At 52.3% G+C, this 22,917-nt stretch overlaps 9 protein-coding genes across 9 annotated transcripts; 4 read left to right on the top strand and 5 right to left on the bottom strand.

Moving 5' to 3' along the window:
• Positions 1–284: 284 nt before the first annotated feature.
• BDV59DRAFT_176295 (mitochondrial 54S ribosomal protein mL58) lies at positions 285–1,414 on the bottom strand. Its single transcript, XM_073689414.1, has one exon. The coding sequence runs from the start codon at positions 1,122–1,124 to the stop codon at positions 519–521; it is 606 nt and encodes a 201-aa protein (XP_073549118.1). The 5' UTR covers positions 1,125–1,414; the 3' UTR covers positions 285–518.
• A 1,356-nt stretch (positions 1,415–2,770) lies between these two features.
• Positions 2,771–3,337, top strand: BDV59DRAFT_192687 (uncharacterized protein; the record flags this gene model as incomplete). The annotated part of the gene is made up of 1 exon (XM_073692090.1): positions 2,771–3,337. The coding sequence occupies one exon, from the start codon at positions 2,771–2,773 to the stop codon at positions 3,335–3,337; it is 567 nt and encodes a 188-aa protein (XP_073549117.1).
• Positions 3,338–3,697: 360 nt separating this feature from the next.
• On the bottom strand, positions 3,698–5,538 carry BDV59DRAFT_201182 (cystathionine gamma-synthase; the record flags this gene model as incomplete). The annotated part of the gene is made up of 4 exons (XM_073693746.1): positions 3,698–3,817; positions 3,870–3,912; positions 3,969–4,152; positions 4,209–5,538. 4 exons carry the CDS (start codon positions 5,536–5,538, stop codon positions 3,698–3,700), a joined length of 1,677 nt encoding a protein of 558 aa, XP_073549116.1.
• A 55-nt stretch (positions 5,539–5,593) lies between these two features.
• BDV59DRAFT_176291 (uncharacterized protein) lies at positions 5,594–5,940 on the bottom strand. Its single transcript, XM_073689413.1, has one exon. It carries the CDS (start codon positions 5,816–5,818, stop codon positions 5,657–5,659), a length of 162 nt encoding a protein of 53 aa, XP_073549115.1. The 5' UTR covers positions 5,819–5,940; the 3' UTR covers positions 5,594–5,656.
• A 152-nt stretch (positions 5,941–6,092) lies between these two features.
• On the top strand, positions 6,093–9,588 carry BDV59DRAFT_176290 (rRNA-processing protein UTP22). The gene has a single exon (XM_073689412.1). The coding sequence runs from the start codon at positions 6,182–6,184 to the stop codon at positions 9,470–9,472; it is 3,291 nt and encodes a 1,096-aa protein (XP_073549114.1). The 5' UTR covers positions 6,093–6,181; the 3' UTR covers positions 9,473–9,588.
• Positions 9,576–13,726, bottom strand: BDV59DRAFT_17465 (putative nuclear envelope pore membrane protein). Its single transcript, XM_073689115.1, has 4 exons — positions 13,167–13,726; positions 12,965–13,113; positions 9,935–12,913; positions 9,576–9,881 (listed from the first exon to the last, which is right to left on the bottom strand). Exons 1-4 carry the CDS (start codon positions 13,608–13,610, stop codon positions 9,680–9,682), a joined length of 3,774 nt encoding a protein of 1,257 aa, XP_073549113.1. The 5' UTR covers positions 13,611–13,726; the 3' UTR covers positions 9,576–9,679.
• A 427-nt stretch (positions 13,727–14,153) lies between these two features.
• On the top strand, positions 14,154–15,674 carry BDV59DRAFT_201179 (ubiquitin C-terminal hydrolase 37; the record flags this gene model as incomplete). Its single annotated transcript, XM_073693745.1, has 6 exons — positions 14,154–14,297; positions 14,342–14,436; positions 14,497–14,596; positions 14,670–14,851; positions 14,899–15,083; positions 15,139–15,674. 6 exons carry the CDS (start codon positions 14,154–14,156, stop codon positions 15,672–15,674), a joined length of 1,242 nt encoding a protein of 413 aa, XP_073549112.1.
• A 433-nt stretch (positions 15,675–16,107) lies between these two features.
• BDV59DRAFT_17422 (putative oxysterol binding protein (Orp8)) lies at positions 16,108–18,152 on the top strand. The gene is made up of 6 exons (XM_073689045.1): positions 16,108–16,540; positions 16,605–16,681; positions 16,763–16,802; positions 16,859–16,928; positions 16,994–17,053; positions 17,112–18,152. The coding sequence occupies exons 1-6, from the start codon at positions 16,455–16,457 to the stop codon at positions 18,054–18,056; spliced, it is 1,278 nt and encodes a 425-aa protein (XP_073549111.1). The 5' UTR covers positions 16,108–16,454; the 3' UTR covers positions 18,057–18,152.
• A 306-nt stretch (positions 18,153–18,458) lies between these two features.
• Positions 18,459–22,669, bottom strand: BDV59DRAFT_176274 (condensin subunit YCS4). Its single transcript, XM_073689411.1, has 5 exons — positions 22,285–22,669; positions 21,698–22,206; positions 21,519–21,642; positions 18,942–21,462; positions 18,459–18,875 (listed from the first exon to the last, which is right to left on the bottom strand). Exons 1-5 carry the CDS (start codon positions 22,518–22,520, stop codon positions 18,702–18,704), a joined length of 3,564 nt encoding a protein of 1,187 aa, XP_073549110.1. The 5' UTR covers positions 22,521–22,669; the 3' UTR covers positions 18,459–18,701.
• Positions 22,670–22,917: the final 248 nt, after the last annotated feature.

Here is a 22,917-nt window from a genome sequence, read left to right as displayed (position 1 = left end):
GATAAACCGGGAAGTTCGAGAGACTGGCAGTGGGCTTGCACGAGAGAAGTATGGTGAGTATTCTGCAAGCGACGCGGTGATGCGACGGAGGGGGAGGGGCATTTGGGCGGAAGTTAATAGAAGAGCCTCGATTTGCTGGGTTGGGGGAGGTTACCTAACGATAACAGCTGCCATTCAGGTTGGGTTAAGCCCGTACTCCGCATCCACGGCACGCGATCCGGGCTCCTCCCGCAACTAAGCGAGACACCGGTGGACTTTTTCATGTAATAGACCCTACGAGGGTATCTTATTCGTACTGAATGATTGATCTCTAGTTACAGGAGGTGGGCCCCAATGGGCCAGATGCGATGCTGCTAGAATACATGGTTTTGTACATAGTTCCAGGTCCCTCCGTCCATATAAGCGGACAGGGACCAACAAACGCAGACCAAAAACCCTTCGGTCGTAATCACGATCTTTGAAAGGTACGCGAGACAGATTATAACAAAACGAGACGGACAATTGGCCGAGGTGACCTCTCATGCATCCCTTCCCCAGGATTCTTTCCGCAGCTGTCGGTCTTCTCTCGCCATCCGTCGCTTCGATCCCCATCTCGATTGGACAGCCTCTAGGACCTGTTTCTGTATTTCCTTCTTCTCCGGACCAGCGTCACAGACCATCGCAATGAACATTGGCGAGCACTGGAAACGCTTGGCGAGTTTCCACCGACTCCAGGTCATAGGGTCGCTCAAACGAAGTTGACGAATTTCTTCAATATCGGCAGGCTTCAGGTGGTATTTCTTCTCTACAGACTGCTTAAATACCGGAGGCAGTTCTTCGGAATTGGTGTGATTCAAGGAATTCCCGGTGCGCAGCGTCCTCCGAACATCGTCGGCAGGAAGGAACTTGGTTGGAGTGTGATATACCGAGGGAGCGCTGGAAGGGGGGTTGTAGATGATGTGTTCCTGGACATTGGATGACGAGAAGCCAAAAGAAGCGTCTGGCTTGACACGTAGGCGTTGTTTGGTACGTCTGTACGAGGACTGATTCCGGCGGAATTCGAGTGCGATTCCGTCGCACGAGGAGGGTAAGAGAAAAGGGAGAGACAAAAAAGGTCTCTTTGGAGCAACGAGGGTTGCTGCCATAGTGAGTAATGGGAAGCGTCGACTCGCCCGTTCCCTATAAGACGACTACCAATGGGATATGACGGAATTGAAAATCGAGGTTGGCGAGAGAACTAGGGAAACACGGAGATGTCAGTAGGCGAATCAACAATGGGAAAAACGTGGAGGCGACTGGCGATGATTGATGGGCAAGACAAACATAACGACAGATGAATGGCACTTGAAGAGGTCGTACACCACGTAGTAAGATCAAAGGGAGGGGATTGAGCGACGCGAACTGTCTCTCCGACGCTTGAACGGGTCGATTGAATTGGAACTTTTTCCTTCTCAGCTGGCGAGTCCCGTGACCACGTCCATACCGAATCGGGCGGTGTACGGTATTGTCACCTTCTTTGTTGCGGTCGCGGGTCCCGGTGGGAAGGACAATACGGTATTTACCCGCATTGAGACGCCGCCTTACCGGAACGGGCGACTGTTATTTGGATCATCTGCGCAACTAGGTGGATCAGGCCAATTTCGTCCATCGATGACGACGGATCGGCACTCTGATCAGTCCTCTCGTCCACAGTGAACACGTCGGCCTTCGATGGGGATTTCGCCCTCATCTTGCGTTGCTCTATTTAGCCTAGGATATGGTTATGACATGCATATTCATACCCTTCTATCAATCGACAACCTGCCGAACACCATCCAACGCTGCATAGGTCCTCTACTCATAGTCCTGGGACACCTTCACGCTATTCTATCTAGTTCTCTCCTTCCAACCACTCCATAACCTTTTTTCCCCCTTATATATCCTATCCAGTTTGCTTAATATTCTCGGGCACAACTCTTGTCTACTCTCGAGCCGTCTCCTATACCCTGTACCGTCTATAGACGTCATCGCACTCGACGATCTGTATCAGCCATGGCCCACCTGTTCTAGGGATATTGCCCCTTATTCATGGATGGAAGTCACTTGAAGAGAACGAACACATGAACACCTTAACCTCATCCAACGTTGCCGTTTCGCGAGTCGTCACCATCCAACCGTGATCACAGCGTCGATCTTCGAAGCCCCATCGCTAAGACGCCGCGGGATTGATCTGAAACACCAAGCCTAGTCCTTCAAACGAGACACATATAAGCTGCGATTTTGGCTAGGATTCGATCATTGTGCAACTCTCTGCTTCTCGATGCAGCGATTTCAAGATTCCGGAAGCCCGACAAACCTGTTGTGTGGCCAAACCGAGCCGAATTGGCTGAACGATAGTATCGGGAACCCGGGCCATAAAACGGAAAGTGTTGGTGATATGGAGTCTTCACAGGAGCTGCACGCGCATCGCGGGTTGAATAATGACGAGCGAATTATTGACGAGGCCCATGCTGTTGGCGGACTACCGATACGTCCTGGGAATATATTGCAGGAAAGCCCTCTCTCAGACACTGGTCCGTCTCGTCCACCACCTGCTCGTGTCCACAGAGCGCTATCATCAGAAGGCCTGTCGCAATCGCCTTTGCATATAGTCCTCCCGACGTCATCTCTGATATTTGAGCGGGATGTCCAAGAAGACATTCAGCCCATGCAAACCTCCCCCTCGATTCCATCTCATATTCGGACCGAAAACCATATCCCTCCTGCCCTGGAAGCCTCTTCCGCGGCAATCACCGACGATCTCGACCCAGACATGGTCGAAATAGTTACCCACAGTGGTCATCAATCTGCCGCAGCCAATGTTTCGGGCACCATGACCACCGAACACTCATTGTCGTCTTCCTTTTTTGACGATGGGAGACCGCAGTCAGACGGAGGCGAGGAGCCCCAATCGATGCACAGAACCACCGACGATGTGCGACGGTTGAGTTTCATATCGTTTGCGGATGTTGTCAATGCAGAACATGCGGAGGCTACCGAACTCACAAGCAGCCGTGATTATTTCCCAGTAGCTTCATTTTCTTCTAACTCGGCTATCGTCCCGATACAGAACAGATCACCCTCGCCTCTGCGCTCGCCGACATCTTCCCATGGATTTGGCACCTCTCCTCCGACTAGTATTTCTACGTCTTTCAAGAACCTGGATTTTTCACCGACCCGCGCGGGCTTCAGCCCGGGTAGCCCGCCTTTAACTTCCCAAAGGCCTTCGTCCCCTAGTTCGGGCAACGACTTGAACATAGAAACTATGCGACAGGCTCTGAGAAAAACTGGTAGCCTGGAGTTCCCAGTGTCAAGCCCTGTCGGCAACGAAGATGCCTGAGCGAAATCTATTTATTTTCTAATTGTTGATTGTGAATATGTCTGCTATTGATTATCTGGTTTTATTGCTTGATTGGGCCAATGTCTGGACATGTAGGGACCCTTGTATCTATCTATGTTGACGATAACGGAGTTTATTAACGATGGAGGATTTTTGATATGTACAATTCCTAGAGTTCTTCATTTATATTTGTAGCTGAGTAGGCAAGGTCTATACCAACAATCCATGGGATAATTGTATGTACATGCAGCATGCATAGGCGCTATTGATTTGCTGGTTCTTCTACTTTATGTAGGAGCCCCTTTTCCAAAAGAACCCCCATATGGAGTCGGCCTGAACGATAAGGCGTATGTTTCTCCCTTATTCCTTAACCTCCGCTACAGCTTTCAACGCTTCTTCGAATCGAGAGCGAAGCTCAGAGATATCCTCCAAACCCACGCTTATCCGTACCAGGTCAAATTCCACTCCAAACGATCCAGCCTGTAGAAAGTTAGACTCGACAACGTTCGACAATGTTGAGAGGGACACATACCCAATCCAGTTCATTGTAGTGCGCCAGCAAAGTGTACGGAGAACTACCGATATCTGTTATTATACTACCCTCTGGGATAAAGTCGGGAACGCATCTTACCTCAAAGTAAAGTTTGTCCCAAGACTGGGCCCTTTCAGCACTTCAAGACGATCAAAGAACGCAATGGCTCGTGCAGTCGAATCAAAAGTAACGGAGAAGAGCCCACCGTATCCTCCATCGGGGGTGCGGAATGCATCATACAAGTCCTTTGACGGGTTGTATTTGGGATAATACACAGTTTTAACTTTGCTATAAGTCAGAAAGAATATACTTGAGGGCAGAGTATCGGACAGAGCTTACCCAGCGGCGATTGTTTCAGCATAGCTGTTATTTCTTCTGTGGTACTGTTGATCTTCGCGATTCTCGAGACGAAATCGCGGCTATTTCTTTCCAGAAATACTGCGTCTTCCGCCCAAAGCATATCTTCGTACTCACGGGCGAAGGCAGCCTTTAGAGATTCATAGTAGCGACCATGGGGGTTGAGGACTGCGCTTCCGCCCATAACATTACTATCTCCGCTGAAGACCTTCGTCAAACTGCTAACAACAATATCGGCATGTGGCAGGACGTTGATGTTGAGGAAATTCCCCACGGTCTCATCAATGACGACTGCAAAATCGTACTTGTCCGCCAGGGCTCGGATACGCTTCAAGTCAGGGGACTTGAGTAGCGGATTCCCTGGAAACTCGGTGAAAAGGCCCAGGTATCTCTCGCCATTGCGCAACCGGGTTTCTAGGTCATCGAGATCTCCAGCCTCACCGAGGCCATAGAATAGACAACCAGGCCCCCATTTCTGTAGAGTCTTTAAGGTATCAGTATACGGGAACCCAAAGCAGATGCTCTTTAGAGGTTCCCGAGCAGCTAGGAGCATTTGGTGAGCATTGAAGATCGAACTCATTCCCGTCGGAAACAGGAAAACATCCGACTCGGAGATCCCGGCAATTCTACCCTCCCCAGACTGCTTCTCGAGCGCCTCACTCAGTTCCACGTCCGCCGTGAGAACACCCGCAATGCGTCTGCGCACGGCCAATTTGGCTTGATCGGCATGTGAAGTACTCAGATTCCGGCCGAACCGTTCCTCGATGAACTGCACATATTCCACTCCATCGCGTCCCCTGCCGCTCCCTGGAGAGTGATCTGCCGTGGACGTGTGGACACCACCGCGAGCCAGTCCATTCATCGAGCCTTTCCCTTGGTATCGTCGTGGGCCTTTACGGATCTTCGGAGCGATACTCTCGGCCACTGAGGTCTTCTCCACGAGGAACCCATCTCTGAGGGCACTGAGGCAAAATTCTCCACGGCGACTGGAGACACCATTTCCCGTATGCTGCCACACCTGTTTGGCAACTGGCGCATGCTCCTTGGGGTATATGACACAAGACAAGTGCGAAGTCACAGAAGGGGATTCCGCTTCAGTGTGAGAGGAGGGAACAAAGTCCACGACGCGAACTTTCGGCGCATCGTCGGCGGGAATCCTCGACAGCATGAACGAATGGCAGATCTGTGCTGTTTTGGGCGAAGGGAACATGGTCGCGGACTCCGATTCCGGGTTACCATGAAGACGAATGACTTCTTTCGCGAGATCCTGGATAATTGGATGGACGAAGAACCGAGGATAACCGCATTGCATCTTATTTACAACGGAGGGATCCCCTTCCTCGTAACCGACATTTGCTTTCCATGTAGGTAGCGATACACTGACGGCCTTATGATCTTGTCAGCGCTCATGTCCAGATCCAGATAAGATACTACCTCTCTTTGGGTCGTCGAAGAGAGGATTGTTGCCCTCTCTCCGGTGGACACGCAAGGTATAACAGACACGAAAAGGCGCGGGGCAGAAAAACCCGAGGGTAATTGATCCTTACATGGTCAGTGTTTGGAGGTACAGTGCCTCCAACGTCCTGGAGCATGATGACCGGTATCAAGTGGACAAACTGAACTGAAATGGAAAAGAAGATCAGAGCAGACCAAGGGTGTAGGTATGGCGGACATGAGTAATACCTGACTACACATCCCACTATTTGGAGCGACTTCGGACCCCTCTCCGCGCTGGCCAATGAGGAGGCTCCACCGGTTATCAGTCACCGGCTTATATAACTATCAGTAAGATCACGTGCCACGACATCGGAGATCGGAGTTTAACTTAGCGGTCCGTTCCAATTTTTTTTTGGGTGACAAGCCTGAGATTTGCATTGCGGTGCTCATGATGGAGACGATATAGAACACCACCTGGTTTCTCACTTTCTGATTTTCGCTAGACAGCCACGTTCAACATGTCTGCCCATTCTGCGAAGAGAAGAAAAATTAGCCCCCCTCCAAGCACCGAGGGTGTGGCCGAGGGTCATGCCTCCAAAAGCTTCAAGAATGATCGCTCCGTATCAGGCGCTTCAGGTCAACAGGGAAGAAACTCGCGCTCGGCGGAGCTCGCTCTGGCCAGTGGATTCTACAAGTCTAGTTTCTTCAAGCTGCAGTTGGATGAGCTACTTTCTGACTCCAGACCGAATTACGACAAGCACATTTCGAAACTCCAAGACGTCCTCCACAAGCTCAAAGATGCCATCGAATCTCTCCCGGAAAGATCGCCTCAGCCGATACTGGAAGCTGATAAAGAATTGCGCAGCAAACATGGTATCACCGTTCCGTACCCTGACCCTCGTCCTGGAAAAGATACGAAATACACTGTGTCGTATGCTCGGCCCGTCAACGTCAACGTGGTTGGAAGCTTCTCCCTGAGAACAGGCGCTAAATCTGTGACTCCATATACAATCGACCTGGCCGTCACAATGCCGAACTCTCTTTTCCAAGAGAAGGACTACGTCAACCATCGGTATTTCCATAAGAGAGCATACTACATTGCCTGCATTGCTGCCGGAATAAAAGAAACAAAAGACCTGAACCTCAGTGTGAAATTTGATTTCCAGGATGGTGATAGCCTTCGGCCGATTATCATCCTGGAACCCAACGATCCAGCGACCAAGGGTGGTAAGCTCAGATCGCAAATCCGCGTCATTACCGCGATTAAGGACGACGTGTTCCCAATCACCCGAACTCTCCCCATGAAAAGCAACATCCGACAGGGATCAAATGATAGCAAAGAGGACAGGCAGCCTACTCCCTTCTACAACGCCTCTCTCCGCTCGGAGGCCACCGTGGGACTTTTCCACAAGCTCTTGTACTCAACTGCGAAGAACTGCGAGGCATTCCGGGACGCTTGTGTCCTTGGACGGACATGGCTTCGACAGCGAGGCTTTGGATCATCGTTTCAATCCGGGGGATTTGGTGGGTTTGAGTGGGCTGCGCTCATGTCTCTTCTGTTCGAGGGCGGAGGCCCAAACGGCAAGGCAGTCCTTCTAAAGTCATACAGTAGCTACCAGCTTTTTAAGGCGACCATGCAGTTCCTTGCGGGAAGGGATCTGCGAACCCCATTACTGCTCTCTGCAAAGGATGTTGCATTCCCGGACGGCACGCCTGCGTTGTATGACGGCAAGAGGGGTCTCAATGTGCTCTATAAGATGACGCCTTGGTCATACGACTTCCTTCAGCACGAAGCCAGTATAACCCTCAAGATGCTGAACGAGTCGCGCGATGATCATTTCGACAAAGTCTTCATTTTGAAAGTCAACGAGCCCCTGCTTCGCTTTGACCGGCTTGTTGAACTCCCAGCCTCGGACAATGCCAACACACTCCTAGCCCTTAGGAACCAAAGATCTATCCACGAGGTGATCTACAAAGCCTTGGGAGACAGAGCCAAGCTCATCCACATATCTAGCCAGTGTCCTAAACCCTGGTCCGTGGATGCAAGGCCGTCGCGGAAGACAAATACGTCTCTATCTGTGGGGCTCATCTTAAATTCCGATAACACCATGCGTGTTGTCGACCATGGCCCATCCGCAGAGGAGAAGGAGGAAGCGGCGTCTTTCCGCACCTTTTGGGGCCAGAAAGCCGAACTGAGACGTTTCAAGGATGGCAGCATCAGGGAATCTCTCGTCTGGTCTGACCAGCCGTCAGCCCCATCCATCATATATCAGATTCTCGCGTACATTCTAAACCGGCATTTCAATTACGTCGAACAAGACATCAAATACGTGGGCGACGAATACGACGAACAGCTGAGGATCTGCAGTAATGGCGTGGCGTCATACTCCAGCCCTCCATTCCAGCTGATTGGAGATGCATTCAATTCCCTGGAAAAATCCATCCACGTCATGGATGATGTTCCCCTCACGATTAGACATCTTGCCCCCGCCAGCCCGTTCCTGCGCTATACCGCCCTCCATGTGCAAAATGGCTCCGCCGTTACTAGTCGCCCGATAGAAGTGGTGCTCCAGTTTGAGAGCTCGGCGCGGTGGCCCGACGACCTGACGGCCATCCAGATGACCAAGGTTGCCTTCCTGGTCAAGATTGGCGATTCTCTGACCTCGGCCGGTGCGGCGTCTACATGCAGAGTCGGCCTCGAGAACGAATCCAGCCAGATTCTCAACAACGCCTTCCTAGACATTGTCCATGAGTCCGGCGTCATTTTCCGCCTGAGAATCCACCACGAACGAGAGCAGACATTACTAGAGCGCCAGCTGAAGGAGAAGGGTGCCAACCCACAGGCTAAGCAAGAGATCGCGTACGCGTTAACCGCCTACAAACGGCTCTTTAACCAGTCTCCTCGCCTGACGCAAGCGATCCGCACTTTGTGCACACGCTTCCCACTCCTCTCGCCTACTGTCCGTCTCGTCAAGCACTGGTTCAACTGCCATCTTTTTACGGGGTACATCAACGAAGAGTTCATCGAGCTGTTGGTGGTGAAGGCTTTCACGCAGCCGTTTCCTTGGGAGAGCCCATCAAGTGTGATGGCCGGGTTCTTGCGAACCATTCACTTCCTGTCCCGGTGGGACTGGCAGCAAGAGCCGTTGATGGTTGACGTGGGCGGCGAACTGACGCCGGATGTCATCGAAACCATCCGCACTCGCTTCGCTGCGTGGAGAAACATCGACCCGGCCATGAACACGGTGGCCGTATTTGCGGCCTCCGATGTCGACCCGGACGGTGTGACGTGGACGCAATATGAGATGCCGCCCAAAGTCGTGGCTGGTCGGATGTCCAGTCTCGCCAAGGCAGCGGTGAAGCTGCTGCGCGAGAAAGGACCGGCGCTCGAAATCGCCGAGTTGTTCCAGACGTCTCTGGAACCTTACGATTTTATCATCACCCTGCGCAGTAAGGTCCTCGATGGCCGCCCGGCGTCTTCTACAAAGTTCAAGAATTTGAACCGCAATGTGGACGACCCCACGGCCAACACGACCGTTGTCAAGTCCTTCATCCGTGATCTGCAAGCCTGCTTCAACCCGAACATCCTTTTCTTCCACGGAGATGAATATTGCAATGTGATTGCGGGACTGTGGCACCCGCAAACTACAAAGTCGAAGACGTGGAGCTTGAAGACCACCTATTCGACGGTCCCGAGCGTGCTTGCGAACAGCGAGGCGGAGCACGACCAAGTCTCTATCAATCGTGATGCTATTCTGAACGAAATCTCCCGGCTTGGCACGGGTTTGGTGGACAACATACAGGGGTAGCTGGGGCTTATTTGGTAAATATAGCGTTGTGCTCGTCATGTATTATACCTAATTGCGCCGTTGCAATGCAGTTCTAAGTCCAAGCAGAAGCAATCAATAATGACCAAGAGAGCGACAAAACATGCGAAATGAAAGAATTAGACAAACATATAGAGTAGAACTGGACTAATGTAGAGAAGACTATGTGACATTGAGAACTTTGGCTCCTCAGGCGCCAGGGGCAGACTTCTCAGACTTTTCTATCTGGGCCTGGGAAGAGAAGGAGCAGTACTTGTCCTTGATCGCCACAACTTCATACGTCCCTTCATCCGAGGTCTTGATGGTTTTCATATGCTCATAAGAGATATCATGCTTGATATCAAGGATCTCTGGCTTCTTCCCTCTTCGGGTGTTCGAGCTCCGGATGTACCTAGTATATTGATTAGTCTCTGCCAGTCAATATGGAGCGATAAGGGGACATACGTGAATTCGAACGGAGGCGTGCCCCAAAACTCGAAGTTGAGCTCAGCCTCCCCACCTTCATGTATATCAATGACAGAGGTCTGGCCTCTGCTGATCCGAACGCTCGGCATCTCGTGGATGGTTTTGGTGATGTTTTTGTGAGCCTTGCACTTCCCGCTGGCACCGTCGCTGACGCCCGTGATGGTGAACACCCCTGGTCTTTCCGCAATACGGCGGAAATTCGTCGTCCGAGAGGTGGCCTTTCTGGAGGCTCCGTCGAACGTGTAGAATACGTCAAAGGGCGCGTGGCCGGACAGAGAGAAGGAGAGGCGCTCGCCAACACAGTAGTCCACCTTGGATTCGAGTGGAATGATTGTGGGCACATCGGAGACGGCCACTCTCACGGATGTAGTATCATACTCGGTTGTCCGCTGGCAACCTCGCGCATCCTGAACCTTTCGGATGCTCACCACGTGCTGACCAAGATCCAAGTGGCGGCGCGGAATAGGGAGGTTGTGACGGTTAGAGTTGATGTTGGGGATTGACACGATTTCCGGCTTGGCCTTCGAATGATGCTTAATGGAGATCTCGAGAGAAAACGGGGGTACGCCCTCGAGAGTGACGGGGATCAACTCTTCACCGCTAACATCCTCTTTGCAGAACCCGTAGATTCGGCCCGGAGCGTCGAACCGTGCAGATGGGAGGGGGTTGACCTTCTGGGTGACCACCACAGGGACGCTTCGGGGGTCATGGTCATAAAGGCTATCGCCGACGTCCATGAACTTGTAGGTATAGAGACCCGGCTCAGAAGTATCCATTTCCACGGATGTTGCATGAAGGGCAGTCTTCACGCTCTGCAGCCGCACAGAAGGTGAGCCACGGGTTGACTTGCGTTGTTGCTCATATCGGATGCTGTATGGGGCATTGCCTGTCAAGCGAAGCTCGAGACTGTCGTCAACACCTTGGCAGACATCGCGTTTCTCCAGGCGACCACCAACGGGGACAGGTGATCCATCCACAGCAGTGATTAGTGGACGAGGAATCCAGCTAATCTCGAATGCATTAGCTGACGGATCCACGGTTCCAGGGCAAGAGGCATCGGAAACCGAGATAAGTTCATAGCGACCATCTTGTCCGACGGTTATGGCACTGTTCTCTTGCCAGAAATTCCTCTCTATCACAGAGGAATCTGTATCCATCTTGTATCTCACGGTCCAGGGCCGCTCGCCGCTTAGACGGAGAGGGATGTCAACCTTAGCACCTTGCAAGGCTGAGTAACTTCGGCTCTTCTCGATTTCCCCGAATGACGCGCGAGGTGGCTTTGAGCGGGCCAGGATTTTGACGCTATCCTTCAAGGCCCGCTTACAGTTCGAACGATCCTTGACACTTGTCAAGACAAGGCTGTATTCGCCGCCGCTGACGAGCTTGTCCGTCACGATGGTAGAGACGTCGCTTTCAGATTCCAGAGCATGTTTCGTCTTCTTTCCGTTATGGACAAGTTCGTACTGCAATGTCCAGGGTGACTCTCCAAGGAATGCCACATCGACAGATACCGGCTCCCCGAAGCAAGCTTTGCGTGATTCTCTAGACCCCAAGAAATGAGCGGACGCTGGAGGTTTCACATCTTGTTCCAATACAGGGGTTTTGTCCCTGAGGGAACGAGGCGCATACACAGTGTCCGCGATATCCAGGAACCGGTATCGGTAAGAGCCCGCTTCGGATGGGGTCAGATCGAGTTGAGTGCGCAGCCCATCAATGGTCTGTACCTTTGTTTCAACACCCTTCGAGTGTTCGACAACATACCTAAGTCGGAAAGGAGGAGAACCGGTGAGATCGAGATCGACGAGTAACCCAACGGGGTTGTTTGCACATTTGTCAAAGACCTTCTCGTATTTTACGGTCAACTCCGGTTCTGGCGGGTTGTGGAGGAAGCATGACGACGGTTCCAATACCTCGCCAGAGCAGAACTGACTGGATACGGAGTTGAGATTGTACCACCCGGACTCTCTGATCTGAGGTCTCTGGCTGAGACTTTTGAGGGTCAATTGTCGGACCTTACCAGGGGACTCATCCTCGTTCCCTTGGTTACCCCCATTGAAAGAGTAAATAAGAGAGAAAGGGCCATCACTCTCATATCCTTGCCCGGATTGGTGGAATCTGATGGGAAGATCGACGTTCTCCCCTCGCGCAACCTCGATAAATTGCTGGGCGTTGCATCCATATAGGGACAGTCTGGGCCTCTCATGGACCGAGAACTGATGCCACTGAGACTGCGACTTCGAGGACGGTCGATCAAAATCATCTAGAATTGTCGAGTAATTCGCGACGTTCCCACTGCCGTCATGCACTTCCTCAACCGAGTAAACCCATTCGCCACCGATATTCAATGACTCGTTCAAAGGAAGCTCGATGATTTGACTCTGGGCCCAAGCCACATCTGGCTCTCGAGCATTGAATAAAATCGGGGAGTTTCTTTGGCTCAACAATGGTGAGCGGAGGTGGTCTGGCTGAATATTCTGGAACGAAAAGCCCTGGTCCTGACGGTTCACTTGTCTGCTATACTTTATCTTCAATGGCGGCGTGCCTTCCACCGTCAATAACACATTAGAAAGATCGCCTCTGCACTTGTGCGTGTGTGAATGCTTGATCAAAGCGCGAGGACAGGAAACCACGAGGGCATCTGATACTCGCAGATGAACATCGAGGTTGGATTCGTCCACCACCCTTTGGAGACGATAAAGTCCGGGACGCCGAATGGGAAGAAGAAGATCGCGATGTAAAGCATTGACTGATGTTGGATGGTGCTTTTCGGATTGGCGCTTTATCTGCTTCAGCTGTTTGGAGGGGAAGGAAATGGTCTCGTTGTCGCCGGTGTTGAAATCGAGTCGGAACAGTTCAATCAGGATCGGGTCGGTTTGGTTGACTCGGATTGGTAGATTAACGGCGGTATTTTGTGAGTCGATACAGAGGGGGACCTGGTTCGGGTTCAGGGTTGCAGATCTAGAAACGAGTTAGGAAACTGTGTGGACGGGAGATCGGTCTTGCGCATACCCTTCTGGCAGAATATGGACGATTTGCTTTCCGAGAATGAGGGAAGCATTGTGAATGATGTCCGCAGGTTTGACGCTTCGCTCTGATATGGATAGCTCGCGGTCGTAGGCGACTTTGACCATACTCGTGAGCCACACGCCCACGGGAATCTGATGGGACGGTTAGTACTAATCTCGCAAGCAGAAGAAACAATATTACGCACTGGGATTTGAAACATTAGAAATATATTGCCAGCCACATGGAGGAGGAAAATGGCCAACGTCGTAGGGAAGGCCCATTCCATCCAGGGAATGCGCAGGGCCTGTAGACCGAACAAGAAGACCCCGTCGATGGAGGCCCACTTCAGGAACAACCATGTTGAGTCCAAGTCATCGGAAGCTGTGTATGATTCGTAAAGTCTCCAGGCATTGAGAGCGATATAGAACGCGACTACATAGAGGCGTTGGGATGGAGCGTCAATCAGACTGACGGGGACCAGCGGCGAAGGCGTATCGGAAACCGCGGGGACGGGCGGCTTGGTAGGGGATTTTCGCAGGGAGACATCTCTGGATCGGGGTTTGGAAGTTGGAGTGGTAAAATCTCTGGAACGCGGCGCGGTTTGAGGTGTCTGGGGGAAAGCAGACCGAAGTCGGGGAGTTTCGTTCATGGCATGCTGTGGTCGCGGGCCTTGCGGTACCCACGGAACGAATGCGCCGACAGACGGGGAATTGAGGGGAGACGGTCACCGTCCGCAGTAGACGTAAGAGCGCGGATATGTTTGTGGTGAAAGATTGGTGAGGCGGACGATGAGGCCGGCAGAGGGATGGAGGAAAAAAAGCTCTCCACCTGGTGGATCTCTCCCTCACTTGAAAACACGGGATCTTAATTCTGAACCCTGATCATCGAAGAAGCACATCAACACGATCCTCCGCGGGCGAAAGGGAAGATAGGACGAGGAGAATGGAAGAGTGCAGCGGCGGCCACTCGTCGTCGCACTGAGGGAGTGAGGTATAGTTGAGGAAGGAAGATGACGAGGAGCTCTTGACGCGTGGAGTTCGCGTCCGCGCGGGAGAGCTCCTGCGCCGGCCAATCACCGCCCAGCATTGCCGCCGATTTCCATCACTCATGTACACCGTCTGTATGCACACTCCTCTGGTCTCTGGCTCGTTTTCTGGGTATTGCTTCTCTGATCTACAGAAGTTCTTCCAAGATGACCCCCCGTCCAAAGCGACGACGGGTGGATGCCTCCAGTCTGGACAGTCAGCCTGAATCCGGTCATGTTGATCCCTACATGCCAGCAACAACCCAGGAAAGAGAACAGTGGAATGGCTTTTGTGAACTGGAGTCCGAGCCGGTATGACTATCGTGCCTTCATCTGATCCTAATAACACATTTTAGGCTCTCTTCAATGTGATGTTGCGCGAGTTTGGGGTGAAAGGAGTTAAGGTCCAAGAGGTGGTGTCGCTAGATGATGAGATGCTGGCTCTTCTCAAGTAAGAATGCCCCCCCGCCCGTTTCTCGAAAGTGGCTTACGTTAGGTGCCTATGCAACAGTAAACCCATCTACGGATTGATTTTTCTCTTCCGGTGGCGGGAGGACGATCCGGAGAAGCAAGTGGCCAGTTGCCCCGACGGCATATGGTTTGCAAATCAGGTCTGTCTACCGATCGACATCCAACCTATCTGGCTTCCTGCGACGGGGAGTGATTGCTAATGTTCCTTATCAGACTGCGAGCAATGCCTGTGCTACTGTGGCGCTTCTCAATATCGTTAATAACGTCGAAGAGATCGAACTAGGGGAGAATCTACAGCATTTCAAGGACTTTACGACGCGGTTTACGCCTGCTCTGCGCGGAGATGCGATAAGTAATTTTGAATTTGTGAAGCGAGTTCATAATTCATTTGCCAGGTACGCACATTGACCGGGACAGTTGTATCAACGCTAACTATTGGCAGGAAAATGGATATCCTAAACGCTGACCTCCAACTCAAGCAAGAGGCAAGCTCTCGACGCTCCCGCGGAGGAAAGAACAGTCACTCAGAGCAGGACTCCGTTGCAGGGTTCCATTTTATCGCCTTCGTTCCTGCCCAGGGGAAAGTGTGGAAGTTTGATGGCTTGGAACGCCAGCCCCAGGCTCTCGGTATGCACACCTACCTTATCCTTGGCAGGTGAGGCGTTGCTAACATAAGGTGCAGGGGACTGCACACCTGATGACTGGTTGGAGCTGGTCAAACCCAACATTATCACCAGAATGGCCGAGTACGAAGAAGGTCAGATCGAGTTTTCGATTCTCAGTCTTGCGCGGGACCCGCTCCCAGGCCTAGTGGACCAGTTGGCTAGGAATGTGAGGTCGCTGGAGACCCTGAATGAACACATCGCTTCCCTGAACGAGCCTGGCGCGAATCAAGGATTCGCTGACCCGCTGCTGGACAGCACCCTCCTGGGGCCTGACGACTCTTACGAATTGACAAGAGACCAGATTGACCATGCTATAGTTCCGCCCGAGGAGGTCCACGTATACCAACAATGCTCAGTGGAGGAGGCCATTCAGACTCGATTGCAATTGGCATCGTCACAAAAACCGCTCCGGATATCCATCCGGGAAGAACAACAGTCCCGCCGGGCGGACGAGGACTATGCCGCTGGACGGAGATTTGACTATGGACCGGCGGTGAGAACGTGGGTGCGATTCTTGGCACGCAAGCGGCGGATTGAGGAACTCGTGGGATGACTGTGTCATGTATGTAGCATGCAAATGAGCATGGCCGGATGATCGAAATAATAGGAGAGGCACGGGAGTGTAGGTGGTTGCGCATGATGTCTCAAATATTGCCATCCAAAGGGCCCCCATCGTCGGTAGGGAGAACTGTCGTCCTACACTCGACCTCGTGATGTGCCGATTGGACGAGAGTCCATGTCCATCCAGAGCGTCCTCCGACGACCTCCTCGCGTTACGAAAGTCCCAGCAGTGAAATACCCCTCCATGCCGGTAGTCTTGTCCGTCGTCCACTTCGCTCGTATATATTCTTCTGTCACTCCTCCCGGTAGTCTCGCGGGGACCACTGAATCCAAATCAACAACCATCATTCCAGGCGGTCATCCTTAGTCAGAGATCCGCGGCAGCTGATACCGACTGGTGGTGGTGGTGTCAAAACTCGGTGACGTATTGCCAACAGCCCCCTCTCGAAAGGGCAAAAAAGACGGACGTCACCGCCTGCCCGTCACGCCCGCCTCGTTTCAGCGAGTCCAAACCCAAACCCTCCACGCAACAACCCCAGATACATATCAACAGGCCCCGTTGTTTGCTGGTCAAGTCGGGCCTGGTCGAATCGTGCTCTCCTCCCTGCATCTGGTTACTGTTGGTGACAGGTTCCCCAATCTAGACCCCCGTTGTCCGGTCCCTTGCGCGCGTCTAGTCGCCACGAGCTGCTGTCCCCAACAACGAAAGAATTCGGCTGCCTTCCACCTCTCCACCACCTTCCCTTACTCTTCTCTCGGATCCAGACTCGAGATGTCGTCGACTGTGGCTTCGGAGGGCCCCGAAAAGGCCCCGGATGACTCTTCCAAGCTGAAAACCTTCCTATCGATCTTGAAAAAGTACGGATGGTCCAGATCGGTCCCCCACCGCTCCAGTCGCTGACGGACTCTTGGTGACTATTAGGTTTGTCGGAGTAGCTGATATCGCCTCCGTTCGTTTCTCCTTGCCTGCGCATCTTCTCGAGCCAACTCCCAACTTAGGTAGGTTGCGATCTCCTTTATACATACCTCTATGCCAGTACCACCACCCCGAATCAGACTGACCGTTCGGATCCGTCACAGAATATTGGAACTACTTGGATAGACCGGAGACCTTTGCAAGGTCAGCAAGGCAGCCTCTGATTGCCCAGGCTTGGTGTTCTGACAGCAGTGTCGCAGTATTGGTAAATCGGATGAACCGCTGGGTCGGATGCTGGAGGTGTTGAGGTTCTGGTTCACCAAAGATCTGGTATGACTTCCTGGGATGGTGGTCCCCGACAAACGGAAAGGAGCTGTTTACTGAACTGCCCCCAGAAATACATCAAAGGAAAGCCATGCAAGCCCTATAATTCCACCTTGGGCGAGTTCTTCAGGGTGCGTCACTGCCCCCTCTCCAACCGCCACCACCACCGACTGACATCTGTAAATCCAGTGCACCTGGGAAGTCGACAACATTCTTCCAGAGGTACCCGTCCAGTCGGGCACAGCAAATGGCTCGTCCTCCGTCACCGACAGCAACGGAGAAAAGGCCAAGATCTGCTACCTGACCGAGCAGACATCGCACCACCCTCCGGTGTCTGCATTCTTCATCGACTGCCGCGAGACCGGGGTATCGGCCCGTGGATTTGACCAGATCAGCGCCAAATTCACCGGCACCAGCATCCGCGTCACCCCCGGCCAACATAACCTGGGCATATTCGTCAACCTAGAGAAGAGGGACAACGAGGAGTATCAGTTGACCCATCCCGCCGCCCACCTCGGTGGCTTGCTGCGAGGCGCTCTGACCATCACCGTGTCCGACACCTGCTACATCACCTGCGCCAAGACGCGCATCAAAGTGATCCTGCAGTATCTCGAGGAGGGATGGATTGGGCGGGCGCAGAACAAGGTGGAGGGCGTCATCTTTCGGTACGACCCGGACAAGGACACGACAACGCGTGTCAAGGACGTCCCGGAAGGCGACGTTCTGGCCAAGATCAGTGGATCATGGCATGGAAAGATCTTCTACACCGTGCCGGGCACGAATGATCCCCAGCTCCTCATCGACATCACTCCCCTCTTCCCCATCCCCAAGAACGTCCCGCCCAGCGAAGAACAGCTGTCGAACGAGTCCCGCAAGTTCTGGTCGAATGTCACCCAAGCCATCCTGGACAAGCGATACAGCCAGGCGACCAAGCTGAAGCAGGAGATCGAGGAACGGCAGCGGCAAAAGGCCGCGGAGAGACAGGAAAAGAATGAAACCTGGCAGCCTCGGTTCTTCACGGGGGCGGTGACGCCGCTCGGAAAACCAGAGCTGACTGAAGAAGGCCAGAAGGCCCTTGAAGGGCTTCGTGGCGACAAATACATCCTCCAGGAGAGCGAACTCAAGGGGGCATAGATTTCTCTCCTGCATTTCGACTGTACATGGTTGGACTGGACGAGTTGGCGTACATGGTGAGAGACCGTGATGCATAAATCGGTTCTGTTCTTTGGCCCATTCTATTCCTATTCACGTTCTGGCCCTTCTATATGTTGGATATAACACGTACATCCCTGTCGCTGTGCGTCCATTTATATATGTTATAATATATGTTAGATCTCTTTTCGGCCCAGAGGCAGTCGGACTTCATCCGCTGGGATCTCGGGTCACCTCCAAGCATACTACTCAATGCTAGTTGCCAAGTTTCTTCACTGTTTACTTTCGTGACCAGTGTTCTATCTCCTAGAATGACTGTTAATGCTGTTCTAAAGAGTTGTGTACACCACCCTTTACATGAATATTGATCCGTGCGAGAGGAGACAGCTCAATATGTAGATCTAAACATGAAACACAATATAAATTGATCATTTTCACCTTCTGTACAACTCCTGGATATGATCATTCCCGGAGGCGGTGGCCAATGCTAAGAAATAAAGCAACATAAATCCCATATAATTGTCCGTGCCAGACGTCATTATCCCATGCCACATGTCCCACAGCGCCAATACACCCAAGAAGCAACATTAACCATTAGCATCAGCTGTTCATTTCATGACGGTTGCCTTAAGCATTGGCCGTAACGACCTTGTTGAATCCCGCGCTCACTGTTTTCGCGATCTCCTCGTTCTTATGGGGAAGCAAAGACAAGGCGTAGGCCACGTCGTTCCACTGTCGCTCAGTCTCACAACGGGGGAGACGTGCTGCCAGTTTCTCGGCCAGCTGACGGGCATGTTTTTCCTGGGGTGGACGCGTCAGAAGAGGGGGAGAATATACTAAGAGCAAGGTGGATTCGACTCGACTTACCTTCTCAATGAAGCCAATGAGGAATTTGACGATGCGTTTCAATGAAGCCTCCTCGAGGTTGCGTTCTGCGCTCAAGAGACTGAACATATCTACGAAGTGGTTGTACACAGCATTGTCCTTGGTCGCGAGTTCCGTGAAGAACATGCGAGCCAAATCAGCAATCCGCTTGTCTTCATCCTCAAGGCACTTGGCCATCTCACCCAACTGGCCTTTGACCTTGACCTGTCCCGCTAAGATAAGGAACGTAAGCGTCATGAGGCAGGTCCGTTTCACAGAAGCATCGTCATCGTTGAGGCGACGGTAGAGGAAATCCGTGTTCTCGTCAATGAGGTGGTTGAAGCACACGGCCATGTCTCCTAGCGCAATAACCGCATTGCTGCGGACCGTTGGGTCCTCGGAGCGCTCCATGATGGTGATAAGGAGAGGGAGGTTCTTCTCACAGTACTCGGCCGAAACACACATCAACTTGGCCATGCACAAAGTCGCCGCAGCCTGAAGGTTACGGTCAGAGTAGGTGTTGTTGTTGGCACAGATTTCTGCAACCAACGGCCCAAAGTTAGACAGCAGAGAGTTCTCTCCATACAGCAATTCCCGTTCGCGAATATGCGTCATGGCGTCCGTGAAGTCGTCTTCGGTTGTTCCACCAATGAGGTCAAGCTCGTCATCCTCAGTGGTATCTTTGTCCTGCTGGGCCTCTGTACTGGCGGCCTTGTTCTTTTCCTGTTCTGCCTTACGACGTTTGAAGTCAAGCTCACACAGTTCCAGATGAACGATCTGTTTGATAGCAATATGACCCACCACGAAGAGCAGCTGGGAAAGGGCACCAGATGAAGTCTTGTGCCTCGATCCACCATCCGTGGAAGCCGTTCCCGGCCGTTGCTCCTCTCCGTCACCAGAGCCTTTAGAAGATGGCCGTTGCATCTGCGGCTGGAAGACAAAGCGGGTCTTCCGTTTGAGGATATCAGAGCATAAGACGTCGGGATGCTTGGAGAGTGCGTAGATGGCATTGATGGCTTGCTCCGCAACACCATACCATTCCTTGCTATCGGAGACAATTTCAACCATCGCCGCTAGCTTCATCAAAACAGGGTGATCATTTGCCAATTTGGGAATGCCACAGTCCTTGGATTTCGCCTGGCGACCAGGAACCATTCGCCTCAGGGCGATGCATGTATACTTAGCAAGTACCAAGTCAGACCTTCCCAAGCTTCCCAGACCAATCCGTAGCATTGCCTCAATCTCTTTGATAACAACCTCCGGATCGGCCAAAGCGAGCATACCAAGTACAATGATAGAGCCCCGTCGCTGCGTCTTGGAAATCTCTTTCCTCTGAATGCCGTAGACCTGCCACAGCTTCGCCACGACAGCCTCGGAAACATGTCCGGCCTTCATCATAGTGCTGAGGAGTTGCTCTAGACACGTGAGCTCCGCGGGTGTTGAGCCAAATGTCAGACTGATCATGTTGCGGGCAATATAGTTGGCTGCATCGTTGGGGGTAAACGAGTCCGGAGCCTCGAAGAAAAGACCCTTGTAGCAGTCAATCAGGTGAGTCTGAACACCCTTTCCTTCGTCACTATTTCCCTTGGTCCAGATGAGTCGCAACATTCGTCGAATGCCGCTGCGAGATGTTTCCACCTTGTATGCATCCAACACGACGAAGAAGTCCATGGCTTCGATAGCTTCACTTTTGTTTCGAGCTGACAAAAGCTGCGAGACGTTGGTTGAGGCAGAGTGGAGGACTTCGATAAAACGGATGGCCTCGTTGTAGTATTTCCGAGTCAGCTGTAGGCGTGCAAGTAGCTCACTAGTAGCCGCCTGTTCGGCAGCCTTTTTCGCTGCTGCCGCCTTCTCCTCCTCGGTCATGCGTGGGGCCTTGGATGGCGAATCATCCGGAAGTTGAGTAGCATCGTCCAGCAGTTCACTGTCAACATGTTCTGCCTCTACTCCATCGAAACCGGGGGTCTCCGGGGGCCTTAGGGCATTAAGCTCGGCATCCACATTCTCAAGTCTGGCCGTCCATTCCTTGTAAGATAGTTGTCCGCCATGCATAACACTGAAGGGGTGGGTGGAAACTAATTTAGCAAGAAGCTTGATCGCGTTGCGTCGCACGTTGCTGCTCTTATCCTCCAGGCTTCTTGCCGCTAACTCGGCAACCGCTTGTCGTCTCTTGGGGAACTTCTGCTCCAGATCGCAGATCCTCATGTACACCTGGATGGCTCGGCACCGACAGTAGGGGTTGATATCGAGAAAACGCTCCTCCAGCACATCGAAAAAGGCGTTAATTTGGGTTTTGTAGTTATCACTTCGTTCCTCCTGTCGACTGAGGTCAATTATGAGGTTTCCACACACTTCAACCACTGCACATCGAAGGGTGTAGGATTCGCTGTCGAGTTGTTTGGCTAGGAGGGTCATTTGCTTGATAATCAATCGTGGGGCAAGTTCGGACAATTTGACAATGAATGCTGATACAGACTTAGGGCCGCGGGTGTCATTCGAGTTAAACTCCTTATTTCCGAGTTCTCTACCGGATTATTAGCCTCTCCACAGATACTGATTCCAGAATCTGGGTCCTCATACTTCAGGATCTCATCTGAAAGTTGCGGGTAGTCGTATTGCTCTGCGATGATATGCAGGAATTCGGCCATGGGTTCGGAAAGATGCTCAAAGTATGTGAGACTCTGTACAATAGAGGTTTGGGCGCCTGGTACACGTTTAGTCTCGTCATCGACCTAGAAGAGTTCGCCTTCAGGACATACCGAAAGCATGACCATGGTGCTTTACAGCAATGCAAAGAACCTTAAAAGCATGCATCCGGATAGTCATGCTTTTAACGCGCTGTTCGCTTTCGAGGATCAGATAGACGGAGCGGGTGAAGAGATTGATGAATGTGTCGCGATCCGAGGTGGTCAAGAAAATCCTGCTTAGCTTAAGCTTCATGACCTTACACATGGTGTCCATCGAGATTTGGATCTGTGGAGTCCAGTCCCAGTGACCATCCTTGTTGGATTTGGACTTGGAGGACTTCCCCATACCCCGCCGGGCAGGTGCAGCTTCGGCCGGTTTTTCGGCCGCCTTGACCTCAACCGCGGAGAGGGCCCACTGGAGGAGAAATCCGTACATCTCCAGCAGTTGTTTATGATGTTGGATGCCATCTTGCTCATCGGACTCCAGGTCTCCATGGATAATATCCGCTTCGACCGACAGCCCAGAGACAACCAAGTCGAGGAGTTTGCTGAGGGACCTTGTTTGGAGGAAGGAGGAGTATCTGCAGAAATTCAAACGTTCAGAATCGGGTCCAACAGGGCAGGAATCACCCATACGGTGGTTGGGGGCCATTGCGCACTTGAGTAAAAATTGTAAGGAATCAAAGAAGGATGATCTTGCGAGACTTTCGGGATTCTCAGCCACCGCATCAACGATGGGGTTCAGCACATTGTCAACCACGTTCGGCGAAAGCTGATCGGGGTCGGTCTCGCAGTCTAGTAGTTCTGAATCGGCGTCTGGAGTCGGGATGGAGGCGGGATCACTCAAGTAGTACTTGAGGGATTCGTTGATATCGAATTCGATCCGGTCCTCCATGACGGGCTGAGCGAGGGAGACCCTCGGAGGATGCGCGGGGAGATGAAGGACGGTGGGGGAGGCGTGATTGATGGAGAGAAGGGCGATCAACAGATATGGAAGAAAGAAATATGAAATGAAGCAGTAGGCGGGGGTGGGTGGACGCGAGGGGTGGTGGTGATGATGATGAAGGCGGAGGAGGGGACGGAGGAGAGTCGAATTTTGGTTTGTTTGTATTTTGCCTCTTCGGTCGGAGGGCGGGCAGGCAACAGGCCCGGTGATTGGCGAAGAGTGGTAATACGGTAAGGTACGGCCTTCGGAGGGACACGAACCGCAGATGCCATCGACGGTACCGAGCTGGTACGGTATGGAAACGTCCGGCGAAATTCTGCGGCGAAAATAAACAAACAACAAGCTT

This window comes from Aspergillus ambiguus (assembly GCF_047715705.1).
Source record: "Aspergillus ambiguus strain CBS 117.58 unplaced genomic scaffold BDV59scaffold_11, whole genome shotgun sequence".
Taxonomy (NCBI): Eukaryota; Fungi; Ascomycota; class Eurotiomycetes; order Eurotiales; family Aspergillaceae; genus Aspergillus; species Aspergillus ambiguus.
Note: the sequence above shows the minus strand (reverse complement) of the source record. Positions and strands in the feature narration are given on the sequence as shown.